Source organism: Nesoenas mayeri (genome assembly GCF_963082525.1).
Source record: "Nesoenas mayeri genome assembly, chromosome: 1".
NCBI lineage: Eukaryota > Metazoa > Chordata > Aves > Columbiformes > Columbidae > Nesoenas > Nesoenas mayeri.
In genome coordinates, this window is record NC_137541.1 from 114,247,987 (window position 1) to 114,262,886 (window position 14,900).

At 34.8% G+C, this 14,900-nt stretch overlaps 1 protein-coding gene across 1 annotated transcript in view; it reads right to left on the minus strand.

Moving 5' to 3' along the window:
- The window catches only part of CFAP47 (cilia and flagella associated protein 47), a gene marked incomplete at both ends in the record, with an annotated part of 301,064 nt that overhangs the window by 68,106 nt on the left and 218,058 nt on the right, over nt 1-14,900 (minus strand). Inside the window, 3 exons of the mRNA XM_080353150.1 lie at nt 4-160; nt 4,458-4,562; nt 11,077-11,188. Coding sequence (XP_080209276.1) covers nt 4-160; nt 4,458-4,562; nt 11,077-11,188 — 374 coding nt within the window. The remainder of the gene's footprint in view (nt 1-3; nt 161-4,457; nt 4,563-11,076; nt 11,189-14,900) is intronic.

Sequence of the window (14,900 nt, forward strand, 5' to 3'; positions counted from 1 at the left end):
TACCTGTCAGCACAACATCTACCAACACATTTTCAGGAGTGGGATTTTTGAAGGATATCTTGACAGAAGAACCTTGGCCAATGCATGCACTTATGCTGGTTGGTTCCATTGGCTGAGGAGGAAGACCAGTCCCCGAAAGGTAAAATATCCACTCTTTCAGCTGTAGATAAAACGTGTATCATTATTTATTATTTGATGAGTCAGATCTGTGCATTTTAAGGCATTTTGCCTACTTCTTTCTTCTAGTGTTTTATGTCTTTTTTCTGTTGTAAGTGGTTTAACATTTTTCTTCTTCCCTCAAGCTGTTATGTTACCCTAAGCATTGCTGTCTGGAAATCAATAGTTCCAGTTTTGGAGATGGCCACATCTCCTTTTTGAATTTAACTTCTGTGCTGCTCAGAGTACAGAATGTTTAACATCCATATAGCTACTGAGAGCTTACAGTGTACTGAAGGGAAACTTAGGTGGTTGCAAGAGGACAATTCAAAGCCCATGTATCAGAACCTGAAAGCAGATAAAATGAGAAGTCCTCTTTAGAAAACAAAGGAAGAAGGCAAATAATTCTTTGATGGGACAGCTCCCCACTCAAAAGCTAAAATTGTTACTCCAAAGAAAGAATGTTACCTACTATACACAGAAGAACTGAAAAGATTGAAATGATTGATCAATTTTTCAGAATGATGATAAAGAGTTAGTTGCTCCACATTTCCTCTTTCAAGGTTTTAAAGAGTAATGTTAATAATGCCACTCATTATGGAACCTTTAAAGGTGAATAAGCAGCAATCGTGTATGGTAAATGTACAGATACTATTGTTATTTTAAGCAAAATGTTTAATTTGTGCAATCGTGTTGTTGTCTTTAACTTAAATATCAACCATACAGACTAAAATCTGAGGCTTATTACAAACTGCTCCAAGTGACCCTCTGATCTGTTTTATTTGTTATCACTCAAAAAGGTGTGCATCTCAAAGAGAAGAGAAAATAATAAATCAAACCATTATTGTCATATCTGAAAAGAAAATCCGTAATAGAGTAATAGAGTTCAAAAATCTAACAACAATCAATTTAACTACTGTAAAAGATGACTAATCCATTGAAACTTCTCAGTATAAACAGGGCTAAATAAAATGGGACATCATTTGTCTGCAGAAAATAGCTTTGGACAGGAAAATTGCATGTCTTAATTATCATTTTATAGAGAAATATCTGATCTCACAAGGAAAAAGACATTTTAATCTTACTGAAGGAAATTCATTAGTAAAATCCATCTGCAGCAATAGGATTTTAATGGAATTTAAAAAAAAAAAAAAAAAAGGAGGAAATGTTTCTGCAGTGATGTAGAGATTACTCAGTAGTGGAAGTCAGAATATAAAAATAGAGCTTACGTTTGTTTAGGTTTTAGACAGTGATTTATGTAGCCTGGTTTGTGGGGACTTTTGCATTCCTCAGACTAATAAGAATTAAAAAATACCTCCCCTTAAAATTGCATTTTATTTGGTTAGAGTTGACTTAAACATGACCTATAGTTTATGGTGACAGATTCATGAGTAGGAATTTAGCACTGCTCACTATTCACATTCTGATGGGAAGGTGAATGCTGCTGCTATGCAGACTTAAAAGCAATGGAGGAGTAACTCTTTGAGTGAAGTCCCTTTGCTGGTCACAGTCAACAAGAAACTGCCCAAGAGTTGCCAAGCCAGCATGCCATAGTATTTGTGTTTCTGACTCATGATCTTCCTTATCCCATCTGCCTCAGAAAGTTAAATGCAAACAAAAGGTTGAACACACTTTTTAAGCTTCTTTTGAAGAAATAAAATGCAGGCATGAGAATGCCAGAAGACCATGTTTTCAGAAAGCTGGATGTGTAAAGCTATTAGTGGTGTACACTGGCTTGTTATTGACAGTTAGTTCTTGCTCACAAGCACAGTTACAGTATTTATTATTTTTTCTTTCAAAACTCTTAATACAGAATTTGTGACGTAGCATTAATCTTACAATGCTTTCCAGGACCACTGTAAATCTGTGTGAACCACTCTGTTCATAGCAAGTAATTTTACATTAAGGTACATTGCAGGGGTGGAAAGAGTGCACATGCTCATATGTTGTACAGGTGAGCTGTAAAGGTCCAGTTTGAGCTTTGTTGCTTAAGACTTGGGCTCATTGTCTACAAACACTAAAGACTATAGCTTCTACTGTTTTGTAAGGGTTTTTTTGAACACTATTGCTTCAAGTGCTGAGCACCTTTAAAACAATGCACTGAAACTTTGTCAAACTGAGCAGCTAAAGAAGGAGACAAACAAAATCAGAGGTCAGTTTGGCAAATAAAACAAGACAACCAAAAAATTGTACAGATTATGGCATAGGCCTGCTTTGCCTGACCTGCAGTTGTTGTTCTGCACTGACCCACTATGTGGCAGAGCTCAAGATCATGCATACTCAGTGCATGAAATCAAGACAAAAAATAGATTAAAAGAAAGAAATCCCAAACAAACAAAACAACAAATAAACAAAAAAAAAACCCAGGATCTAAGATTAGGCTTGGTTCTCTGTAACATCACTTACTACTGCTAAACTCTCTACGGTACACCTGCATGCTAGCGATGTGCTAAAAGAACAGGATAATATGGATATATTAGAACTCTGGGTGCAGGTATGTTCAAGCTGACCTTTTAGTTGTGCTGTCCCAACAAACTTAATTTCCAATTTTCACAAAGATTAGAGCTAAACTCAGATTCACTTTGTGAAGAGCTCTGCATGTATCTTCAAACCAGTAACAAATGAAGCAGGTAATAGCACAGAGCAGTTTCTCTCGGTTCAGCAAAGAAGCACAGTCAGAAAGAGTTAAGGCCTCTCCTACAAGTACTGTCATTAACTGATTTCAGATTAGTCAGCTGTTCAGCTATCAGATAGCTTAATTCTCCATTCAGATATATTTAATCAGAGAAATGAAGGGAGGGAAATCAATGTCAGGGTGGGGCATTGTGTAAAAAGTTGTTTGAGGCATCAAACACTCATGAGAAATGTTCTTCAGGTCTTCATTGAAAGAGAAGTTACATTCACTCTCAGCTATCAGTATAACAATTAGCAAACTAAAATAGACTGGGATTAATTTGATAAGGACTGTAGCAGTGAAAATGAATGAAAATTTACAAAATTCAAAAGATTCAGGCATAAAAAGAGCACTAAGAAATTACAAAGGCTATACCAATACCTTGAAACAGTTAAAGGGATCTGGACAAAGAAACTAGAAGGATGGGATACTGACTAAAGTTTAATGCAGATAAAAACTTGGAGATTTGTCGTAATTTTAAAGGAATTGCACTAGAAGAAAATAGTCAGGTGTCAGGGCTAAATTCATTCCTGAAACATTTAAATTAATTATATTGTTTTATTGTTTCTGTATTTGGAAAATAATTTATTTTTAAAAATATAGGTAAGATTTCTGTGTACCTTTAGGATCAAGACAAGATAAGGACATTCAGTCCTCTTGAACTGGCCTTGGATATATACCATTCACACGAGAACTGCTGGCTCCTGTTTTTATCCTTAATAAATATTTAAGAAGATAGATTCTGAAAACAAAGGCTGTGCTAACACTACCTACAAATAACCTGTCCAACATACATTCTCAGGAAAAAAAATACCACATCACTTTCTTCACTATTTGTCTTCTTCATATAAAAGAATGAGTGCTTTTGAAGTAATACTTCAAACACTACTGAAAACTCCTGGTAGCACTTAACCGAAGTCAGCAATCTACTAGGATGTCTGAAAGTCCAACAAGAACACAGAAGTCAAATGCTTCAACCAACCACAGCTCATGTGAGACAATATTATAATTTACATCATATTTTCAGTTTTTCTTTTCGTTTCCCGTTGTAATTTTTAATCAGCTAGTAATTCATGTTCATGACTCATGTCTGTTTGTTTACTTGTTTCTCATTTAAAATTAGGAAAATTCACAGAGTCAACAATTCTAAGATGCTCAAAGTAAAACCATTTTCAAGCAAACAGAAAATTCATTTTTTTCAAGTGTATGATTTACCAAAATTCAGATCAGATAAAAAAATGAAACAATTTAATTTTGTCTGGGGTTGGGAAAAAGAAAAAAAAAATCAAGATATTTAATTTTAGAGGTGACAATGCAACAAGATGCCAGTCCACTGGTGTTAAAACCACCAGAACTAATTACCGAGAAAGCTAAAATTATTCATTACTTATTCTAGCTCCCAGGCCATTATGCCACATTTTAATACTGTAAATAAAATAATTTCTGTGTAAAACTAAGGTTAAAACAAATGATAACTTTTAAGCATCTTTGCATTTGCTCTTTCATTATGCATCCAGCCATTAAATTGCAACTTGACCTTCAGGCTGAAACTCTTATTTACGTGTCCATTAAAAATACTATCTAATCTGAATTCCAAGTGCTGTGGGCAGAAAACATAGTATCATACCTGTGAACATTTGAAGGTTATTGATGCGTTGTGATTGCCTCTTCCAAGAGCAGATGGACAGAATTGCACAGGTACTTCAGTGGTGGAATGGGGAGCAACAATCAGCTGTACAAGAAAGTAGCAAAGGAAAGAGATGGGGAAAAAAATCAATTTTTTTTTAGTCTGTTTCTGTTTTGTGCTTTGTATTGACAATATTGATGTTTACGTGGTTAATGGGTTCCACCAGATGCATTCTCTTCTCTCAGCAAGTATAGGCTGCTAAAGCAGCAAGTATATTGCGGTAAACAAGCCCAGTGACAGTAACTGCATTTTCATTCCCCAGAAACTACAGAGCTGGCGTTACAGATTGCTCCAAGGACATGGACAGCAGCTCTCACAAATACCGTTTAAACATGACTTTGGTATCTGATCATATTGATGACATTAAAAGGTTATCACACTGACCTCCAAAGACGTGAACTGGACTCATAAGGGAAATACATGGTAGGTTTTAATAAACTAGTGCTTTGCCTCTCTTCTGCTTACCGTTATCTAAACTAACATTGTAAATGGTGTTGCTAGTTTCCTCTTCCTCTGAAGTATACTTTTGGAGTCTCAATTGCATGGAAAAAAGCAAAGCAGCTGACCACAATGGGGTCATAAATATTTTTAAGAACCAGACAAGCAATGAAAGAATAGAACTATGAATAATAAAAATGCCAGTGCTTTGGGAGAATGAAGAGCTAGAATCATTGAATACACAATTACTGTATCTATTTCTTTAATTTGAATAAGTACTAGGCTTTTAATATCATACATATGTTTAAATAAAGTTTGCGTGTAAGTACATATAAAAAGATGATTGGAATTATGGACACTCAAGCTATATTTGTAAAGTGTATATAATTTACAACTAATAAAGGCCAAAGCAACACCCTACAACAGCTGGCACTGACAAGCCTTTTTATAAAGTAAATGTCAGCCCTGGAAGAATGGGTTGCTAACAGGCAGTGAACAGGAATTATTAAAACATTCATCTTTGTGTACTGCGTTTAATGGCTGCGAGATGCCTGACTGCACCAAGCCCTGCAACCTTCTCCCACCACAAGGGTTTGCCTCTGCTCTGATGCAGTGCTTGCTCTGAGGTTGAGGAAGGCTTGATCTAATGGCGCAGCAGGGCAGGGACTTCCACCAGTGGCCCTGTCCCACCACACCCAGAGACAGCCAGCAGAGGCATGATGGGGATAGGGACCCACTGTGGGACCAGGACCACTAGCCATGGCCACAGCTCTGAGGCCAACCTTGAAGCCCCAGAGGGTGGAACAGAAACAGAGGTGTCCACTCCCAGCCCCTAATGAGGCTTATGTTGCTTTTCCTCACTGCTGCATGGCTTTCCCTGACATCTCAGAGCCAGACCCAGACAGGGGTCCTGGTCTTGTCAGTCATCTTCTGGGTGTGTCCATAGGGTACCAGCATGATTATGTACTGGGATGCTGGTGTACTTTGAACAACAGATATTCCTGCTGACAGTGGTGGGAGCTAGATTGAGCAGAAGAGAGGACAGGGCCTAGATATGGTCAATTAACACACAGAACTTGAAATGTTATTTTTATCTTTTGGGAGGCAAGTTTTAAAATAATTTGTCAGAATATTGCCATAGCAGTATATTGGTCTGAAGACATTAACTGTCTTGTCTATTGGGGGAGGAACTGTATTTTTTTCAAATTTAACAAATTTAATTTTACAGCTTCCACTGCATGACAACAGCATTTCTGGAAGGGTGAGTAGGTGGGTCTCACACACAGAGCACGCATCTCACCACTCCAGGTCTGCTCCCATGCAGCTGTTCCAACACCTACACCTCCCATTCAAGGAGAGCAGCGCTGTTGCGTCGCCCACACTTCACAATCGCCTACGTCCCATAGGTGGGTGATAACTTGAAAGCACATTTGCCGCCAGCAGTTATCTACCACCATCCCATACTTGTCAGCTTTTCAAGGTTTCTGTATTACCCAGAATAACAGACGTGAGGGAAAGTCAACTCCTACAAGCCACCTCCATCCCCATCTGCCCCACTGCCCAGAGTTCATTTAGCTGTTCATCATCTAAAATGAGCCTGAACAGCTCATTTCTCAGTGAGTTCCTGGGCATGCTCAGTATCCAGAGACCTTTTTTCAAGATGTACCTTTTTTACTTTCATTTGCAGTATAGTTCCTTCCTACTTTGTCTGAACCAGACAGCCCCATTTATCAAATGCAGACTTATAAATGGAGAAAGAACCTTAATGATTACCCTCTCACAAATACTTTTGGAGGAAATGAAAGAGCAAGGCAAGGTCAGTTTGGGACAGCATAAGAAAACATGATTATATTAAAACTACAATTTTAAAATTTATAATAATTTCACTAAGAGATCCACATTATTTGGAATAATAATTCTCCCATAAAGATGAAAACAGGCTGGAATTCCATTTTTATAAACATTACTTGACATATTATCATTACACAGAAAATGCACTGCCACAATGAATTTAAATAATCAACACAGATTTATGATAATGCAGAAGATTGCCTGCTCTGAAAGCAGAAAATATTTTTATTTTTTACATTATAGATCTGTTTTACAAAATTACTTTTTTATTGCACAGTATGATGTTCTGCTGTATCTAGAAAGTAAATACCCAACTCTTTTGAAATAGAGCATTTACTTTCTACTGAAAACCAAAGAATAAATTGCTTTGAACACTAGATTTGAGAAATAATGCTAACAACATGTTTAAAGAAGGGCCATGCTTCACCACAATCACTCAATAAAATATGCTGAATTTAACCCATCTCCCGCCTTTCATTTTGTTTACACAAACAAGTGTCTCCTAAGATACTCTTATGAAAGGGAACTGGTATCATGGCTTTTCATAAGATCTCAGATATAACTGTGCAAATACAGAAACTGAGTCTAAAGAAGACTGAGCAACTACACATGCATTATTCTTGTTATAAATCAAACAAAGGAGGGAAAATGTTCATTAATTCTACAAGTTTATTGTCAACTTGATACAAAACAATACTCTCAATCATTAACAAAGTACTAAGCTTGCACACAGAAGCTGAAACTGCACTCCTTTCTGCCAGCTCTTCTTTATTAAGCTATTTTTCTTCAATTAAAATTGTGTTTCATAGCCAATCAGGATAGAAAACAGCTTCATGAAAAAGGCCTAGGCTAGTTATAAGCCGGGAAAATAGTAAGCTGAAGATTTAGAGTGAAAGTATGTTTATTTTTAGTAATATAGATGATCCCATTTGTAGGAGTTTTTTATACATTTAAGTTACATCATAAATATAGTGTGTATAAATACACACACATGTGAAATCTGTCCATGTATTTATATAGAGAGAAAGAAGTTGGAGAACATAGCAATACTGATGATTGAGAATTTTGATCTGTTAAATACTGGGCATGAGTCCTTTACGAGAACTAAAGATAGCAGTGGCTAGGAAATAAAAAAAAAAAAAACAAAACATCCTAATAGCTGTTCTCCCAGGAATTCATAATGCCCAATATGTTAATGAAAAACAAGTTAGAAATTTTGAAGCAAACTTATGGGACATAATTTCTTTTCCAACTTTTAGGGAATTTGGCAGCAATTATAAAAATGTTTATAAAAATGAACCTGTATACCTAGATAGCATAAGGAAGAAAAGAAGGAAAACAAAAACTAGGTGTATCACATAAAAAGAAAAAGAAAGGGAAAAGGAAAAGGAAAAGGAAAAGGAGCCCATAATCACGTAAAGGAAATCCTTGAAAGTCCTCCAAATTCTTTAAAGAAAACTAAGATGCTATATTCCCTTTAAAGCTGTTTTAGGCTACAATTGCAAAGCTGCTAACAAGATACATAGACTTTTCTCATTTTTGTCTGTTTACAAAGAATGTAATGGAGCTGCTTCTAATTTGCATGAAACTGACAAGAGATTTAAAGCCTTAGAATTTCACTTAGACTTCATTAAGAACCCAAAAGTTCAAGAATACTTCGGTGTAATTCAGCTGGACCTCAGGAAAGCCTATTATTAATGATGCCAGTACTTGAAGTTGAATCAGATCTACAGAAAGTAATAATTTGTGGTATTTCAGTAATGCCTTGTTTTGCGAACTGGTACTGGAAAGGTGGGAACACACATGGAAGTATGACAAATATGATATGAAATTTTAAAAAATTCTGAAATATTAATCAAAATTTTAGTTAACATATTAGGCAATTTATCTCTAGGAAAAATAAAATTCTATCTGGTATCTCTGTTGAATCTGGTCTATCTAACACAACTCAGTTACTGATGAAATGCATTTGAGATGTTTTCTGACTGACAGCCCAATATTTTTAACTTTTCTACATCTTAGATGACAAAACCAATTATGGATAGCTGTACAAAATACTAAAATTACCAATTTAGGATATGCAGCATTCTAAAATAAATCTACTCATTCTCTTCAAACATTACCTATCTTAACTGGACAATACTGTCTTCAATCTATGCTTCTAATAATTTGCTCTTTATTTTTGCATTTCATCTGAGGATCCCTCAAATTAGTGTAGCCTCAGAAATTTTCTGCTGACAAAAAAAAGCATTATTTGCTTTAAAGAGAGCAGAAACTTGAATAATTAAGATGGGAAACTTTTTCCTTAAATCACCAAAACATTGAAACAGGCACTAATATGAACTAATACTTGAAACACAGGTTACAGTTTATAAGAACAAGTAGTAATTTTCTGAAAGTTGAACACAGTGCTGTATGGAGGAACTAGACGCAAGATGCAACATATTCAGGAGAAGCAGCAGATATTTAAAACCTATCCCCTGCCTTTGTCATCAAAAACTGTGAAAGAAATCTCATTATCTCTTCAAACATGGGTCTGCAATGGAAGAAACAAGTTCCAAAAGGGACAGATAGAAACTAGTTCCAAAAGGGACAGATATATGAAATAAATATTACATAGTTGCTTCTAGCAAATTCACCAAAGGTATTCTTCAACTGGAAGAACTACTGTAATTCACAAAGAACATTTCACAATTCAATGCATAAATTATATTTAAAATCAAGTATTCTATTGAGAAAAGAAATAATGAAAGAAAATTACTTTAGTCAGTTTTCCTAAGTGATGTAGTGTTGTTATTTGTGATATGTGAATCTCTGGTAATAAATTAGCAAGTTGAAAGGAGGATGGTTTTGTTTGTTTAATTTCCTGGACAAAGTAATGTGCAATCTGCAAGAGGTAAAAGTCACTATAGTTAAATTTAATCTACTTCTGTGCCAATGACCTAAACACAATATGTATAATATTCTGAGATTATTAATATAATTTGTGTCCATTATCTTAGCTCCTATTAAAATACCAATTGACGAAATGATTAGTAATAGCACTTGCTCATTTGAACATAATCTATGAAGATGTGTTAATATGCATGATATAAAAGACAGAATAGAATAAATATTTCATGTTTTATACTTTTAATTTAATGTATACTTTTAATTTAATGTATGTATGGAAAACACAGGGCAGATCTTTAAATAAATACAATCCCCTTTAGCTGTTATCTTTAAAGGCCTTTTCAAGCACACTTGGTCTTGTTGTACCACTATATTTGAGGCTGAAAGCTGTTTAGTTTCTGAAAGCCAAAAATGTACACATTATGATTTCATGGCATTCCTCTATTTTGCCCATACAATCAATTTTCTACTTTCTCAGCTTTATTTTAGGATCTTATTACAATATTTCTCTCACCTCCCTCTGACCCTTATACCATTGTACACAAATAAACCAGATCTGGTGTATGTTTTCCCTGTGTTATCCTCTTCATGTCGAGAAAAGTTGCAATTGCCATTTCTTTCCTGTCTGCAACAGGTTTCTTCATTTTTTCACATTAAGGGTTTTATATTCATATCCTAATAAGAGGTCTCCCTAACCTCTTGCAACAGAATTTCTGGGCATCTGTCCTTTTTCTCATCTTCTCATCATACAAAGGACACAAATGAATAGCATTAATTATTAACAACCAAAGAGTTCTTTATAGGACCTGTACTATTAACCAGTAATCACTGCTCAACAGGATGAAGATTTTCTCAGTAGAAATCAGTCTCAGGGTAAATGCAAGTTTGGAGAATAAAATCATTCCACATATTTGCTTGATGCTTGCTCATGGCTAGATTGACAAAATTCTTATTCATAGGCCTTGCAGACTGGTTATATTTTTACACTAACATTTTATATACTTACCTAAATACTTACCCAGTTATTGTATTGATTTTTAGAATCATATGAAGCTTCTAATACAGCTGTTTTATTTACATTTTCTCCTCCTAATATCTTTCAAATATTATTTGCAACCAATACTGCAGTCCTTCTTAAAACTATTCCACAAAGCATTCCAGGGAAAAAAAAAAATCTATACTTCAGCTTATACTGTTTTTCAAGTTTAATTGGTTTTGTCCTTAAGATATAAAATCTCTAGAATGCACACTTATAATGTCTTTAACCCTGGAGACCATGTTGTGTCTTCTGAATCCAAAGTATGATACACAATTTAATGTGTTTTGAAGAGAAGGCTTTCTTGTACTACTTTTGTGAAAGCACACAAATCTTACTTACAGGGTGTTTTGGATCAGTCTCAGTTGAAAAATTGCTAGGATTGCTGTTTTCAACTTCTAGCTCGAGAGTTTCGTGTGTAGGATTAAATAGAGGTATGTATAGATGAGTCCATCTGGAAAGAAATATACATATCCAATGACTACTAATTACTATTTTCTTCAATTGCATTTTATCAATGATCACATGTTTTCTTTCTTGAAAAATTAGCACTTTCTAAAAGAACAATTCTGTTCTATTGCATTAGTATGTCTCCCTTAGTATGGATACATATTTAATATTAATAACAGTAAAAACTGGTAGCAGTAACTGCTCAAATACTTGGGTCATTCATAAGGGCAGATTTTGTCTCACTGTACTTCAGTTGTCAGGAATTTAATTTAAATTAATTGGTTTAAGGGAGTGCCTAACTCCCTCAACGCTCAACAAGCAGAAAAATATTTTCAGGGTATATTCGTCCTAATGTAGATCACTAAAACATGGAATCATTATTCATTGTCGACAGGAGGAGCCTAGACTTAATTCCTTAAACTTAATCCTTAACTTTTAGGTAGGAAGATGTGGAAATGAATCCTAGTGTCTCCAGTACCACAACTTCACATTTATCATTAGGCTCCCATATGCAGATTTGTGTTTCACCTGTCTTTCCTTACTTTCTGTAGGTCTAACTTTGGAATAAAACATTTTAGTCAAATAGATAATTCAGAGTGCCAAGGCTAACAAAAAAAAATTCGTTCCAAAAAGTAAAATAATTGTAAGTATGTCTTATTATTCTGTAGTCTATCCGTGGTCTCACAGCCTGCCTCAGGAAAAGCACTGGACAGAAATTAAAAGTAATCAGATAAATGATAGTTGTAACTCCTTTTTGTCTAACTAATGGTTTACAGGAGAAGTTTGTAATTAAGTGGTGCTGCCAATAGCTTTTGATTTACTGCCATGAGGCAATAATTCTTCTTGATCATCTTGTAACCTTGAGATCTCAAAACAAACTGGTTCCACACCAGCCATTTAAATGGAGGTTCTGCCTGCTTCCCTCCTCTGTCTTCCTCTCCACGACCTCAAAATCTGTTTCATTTTGTACAATTGTTGCATTGTTCATTATAACATAATGGTAAATCATCATGTTTCACATGTTGATTATGTATTTCTGTCCCAGAACAAAGACTGGAGTATGCTGATTGCCTAAATGCTGTACTTTAAATCAGCTGGTGATCGGCTCTACAGATTGTTCTTTATTTTCTAATTAAAGAATAAACAAACATAAGATACTTTAAATAGGGAGCACAATTTTGAAATTAATTTATAAGACTCCCAAAAATTCCTCTATTCTGATCAAAATAATATATTATTTGCCTTTAACAAAGATAAATGACCATAAATCACATCCTTGTTATAACACCAAGGGACACAGAAAAGAGATTCAAGGTGAATCAGTGAACACAGTAAATAAGAAAAGTTTGAAAAATGAGATACATATATTGGTTTTGCTGCAATTTATCTACCTAATGGATATTCCCTCTAGTCAAAGCTATGGCAGGTCAACTGCCAGATTGCTCCACATATTTATCCTCTGGAAAAAACTAGTCAGTTAATCATAGCTAAATCAGTAAGGAAAAAAAGTAAATAAAAAGCAACATTCAGAAGAGAAGGTATTTCAGTTCAGGTTTTAGGAGTGTAACTTCAGGCCCTAAAACCTGTGTACAGGTGGGCTTCTTCCAATATATGCAGTGATATAAATCCATAGTGGCTGAGTGGTAGATTTGTTTTTGGCTAACGCTGTCAAAGAACTACATCACTGATGTCTCAACAGCAGAGAGTAGAGAAATATCAGGAAACTTTCACACAAGAACTTGAGATTCTCTTGATAATTCCTATTTTTCATGTTTACCATCTCTTTCATACATAATGCTTTGTCGAAGGGAAAACTACGTTGGAATATCTGAAATTTCAGTGAGCAACTATTTGACTGATAGAGGTTCTTCAAGTGATCAAAATCCACTAGGAACCTCTGCCACCCCACATACATTGACTATAGTGGTCATGCTACAAAAACTTGTTGCATATGACAGTAAATTCAAGACCACTGTAAACATCATTTGATGGACTCATCTTCAATGACTCCACTATGGAGCCCATAGGAGGATGGATAAATGAAGATGGACACTATCAAGGAGAAGGCTTCTTTGCTTGGAGGTGTATGCTAAAGGATGTATTCAATCTACTTTGTTGGGGAAAAAAAGTTATAAACTCAGAATGTTAGGGCATCTGAAGAAAGATTAAAAGATAAACTGTTAATATGTATTATTTTATCTTTCAAGAATTTGTCAGAAATTGATTCTAAGTTTCTCAATAGTTCCTGGCTCCCAATCCAGTTCCAAATGATAGTTTCATGAACATAAATTCTGAATTTTTCAGATTGATGGCAACAAGAATGTGGCAAGCACATAATGAAAAACACTATTCTTAGAAGGATATCACAAATGATAATACTTCTTCCACGATCAAAGAAAAGGTGGTAGACTGGAACTGAGTCTTAAAAAACTGCAAAGCTTCACCAACCAGAAATGCTTCAAACATTTTATGACATTTACAGTCCACATTTCTGGGAAGAGAGCAAAGAAGTACACCCATTCAAAACAAAGAACAGTCGATACTTTTGTTAAACAGATGACACATATATGTCTACCTACAATGCCTTTACATATTCAGCATATATTAATGCAGCCAATTTACTGGGACTATCTCATCTTTTCAGCAGGAATACAATTCTTAGTAATTTAACTGTAACATCAATGTCATCATTGATATCATTGTCCAAAATTTTGAATTTCAAGAAGAGGACAATGTGCTGATAACACTATCGAAATAAATTTCTGGGGAAAAAAGGAGAATATTGAAGGAAATATTTGAACAAAAAGGATACTCTACGAATCTGAGAATATGGCAGATAATGCAAACAGAAAAGGAAGAAGTTTGTCTAGTTTTGTTATACTGTTTTATAATATATATAAACATATATGAAAGAGACTACTGTTAATTTCCTGCTTTACATTGTTTTTGCTGCTGCTATTGCTATAATTAAACTAACTAGTACTTCGTTGTTTTTCCACCACTATCTGCCCAGGGCAGATGTAGATGAGTTTATGTACATACATACAAGAATTACAACCTGCATATACTTGTAAAATGAAAAGAAATCTCTTTTGAAAAAAATAAAACATGGAATTCAATTAATTTGAGCTGATCTTTTTGACAGGGAAGTGCTGCAGTTAATGGGGCTAATCCTTTCCAATGTACATTTTGAAAAGATTTTAAGTTATTTCTAAGTCCTAACGGTGTCAGCCTACACAGTAGAGAAAAATTATGGGTTTTACTCCAGTCAGCCCAGAATTTTACAGTAAAAACCAGGAAATAGCCCAACAGACTTTCTTAGAAAAACAGAGTTAAAAAGGCATTGCCAGTTAACTCTGGACTGTGCAGAATATATTATATGTTAACTCTGAACAGCAGAATATATTCACTTACAAAAATTTGTTCAGGTAAAATTTGGTCACTCTGTAAGAACATTAATCATGAAATTTGTCAAATATAAGATAACCGTGAAGTGGAATTTAGCATTCAGAAAGGGAGTGTGTCTTTAAAGTCTCATCCTAAAAGATTGGATTTCTATCTTGAAAATCAGAACTGAACACTATGTTATCAAAACACAAGATGAAATTTTATCGAAGGAAGAAAAGGACTGGGTTCATTTCTCTATCTACTCTAAGTAAACAATTTTCTTAATAACTGCAGTGTTCCAGCCATGTATAACCCTAAGATCTGCAGAA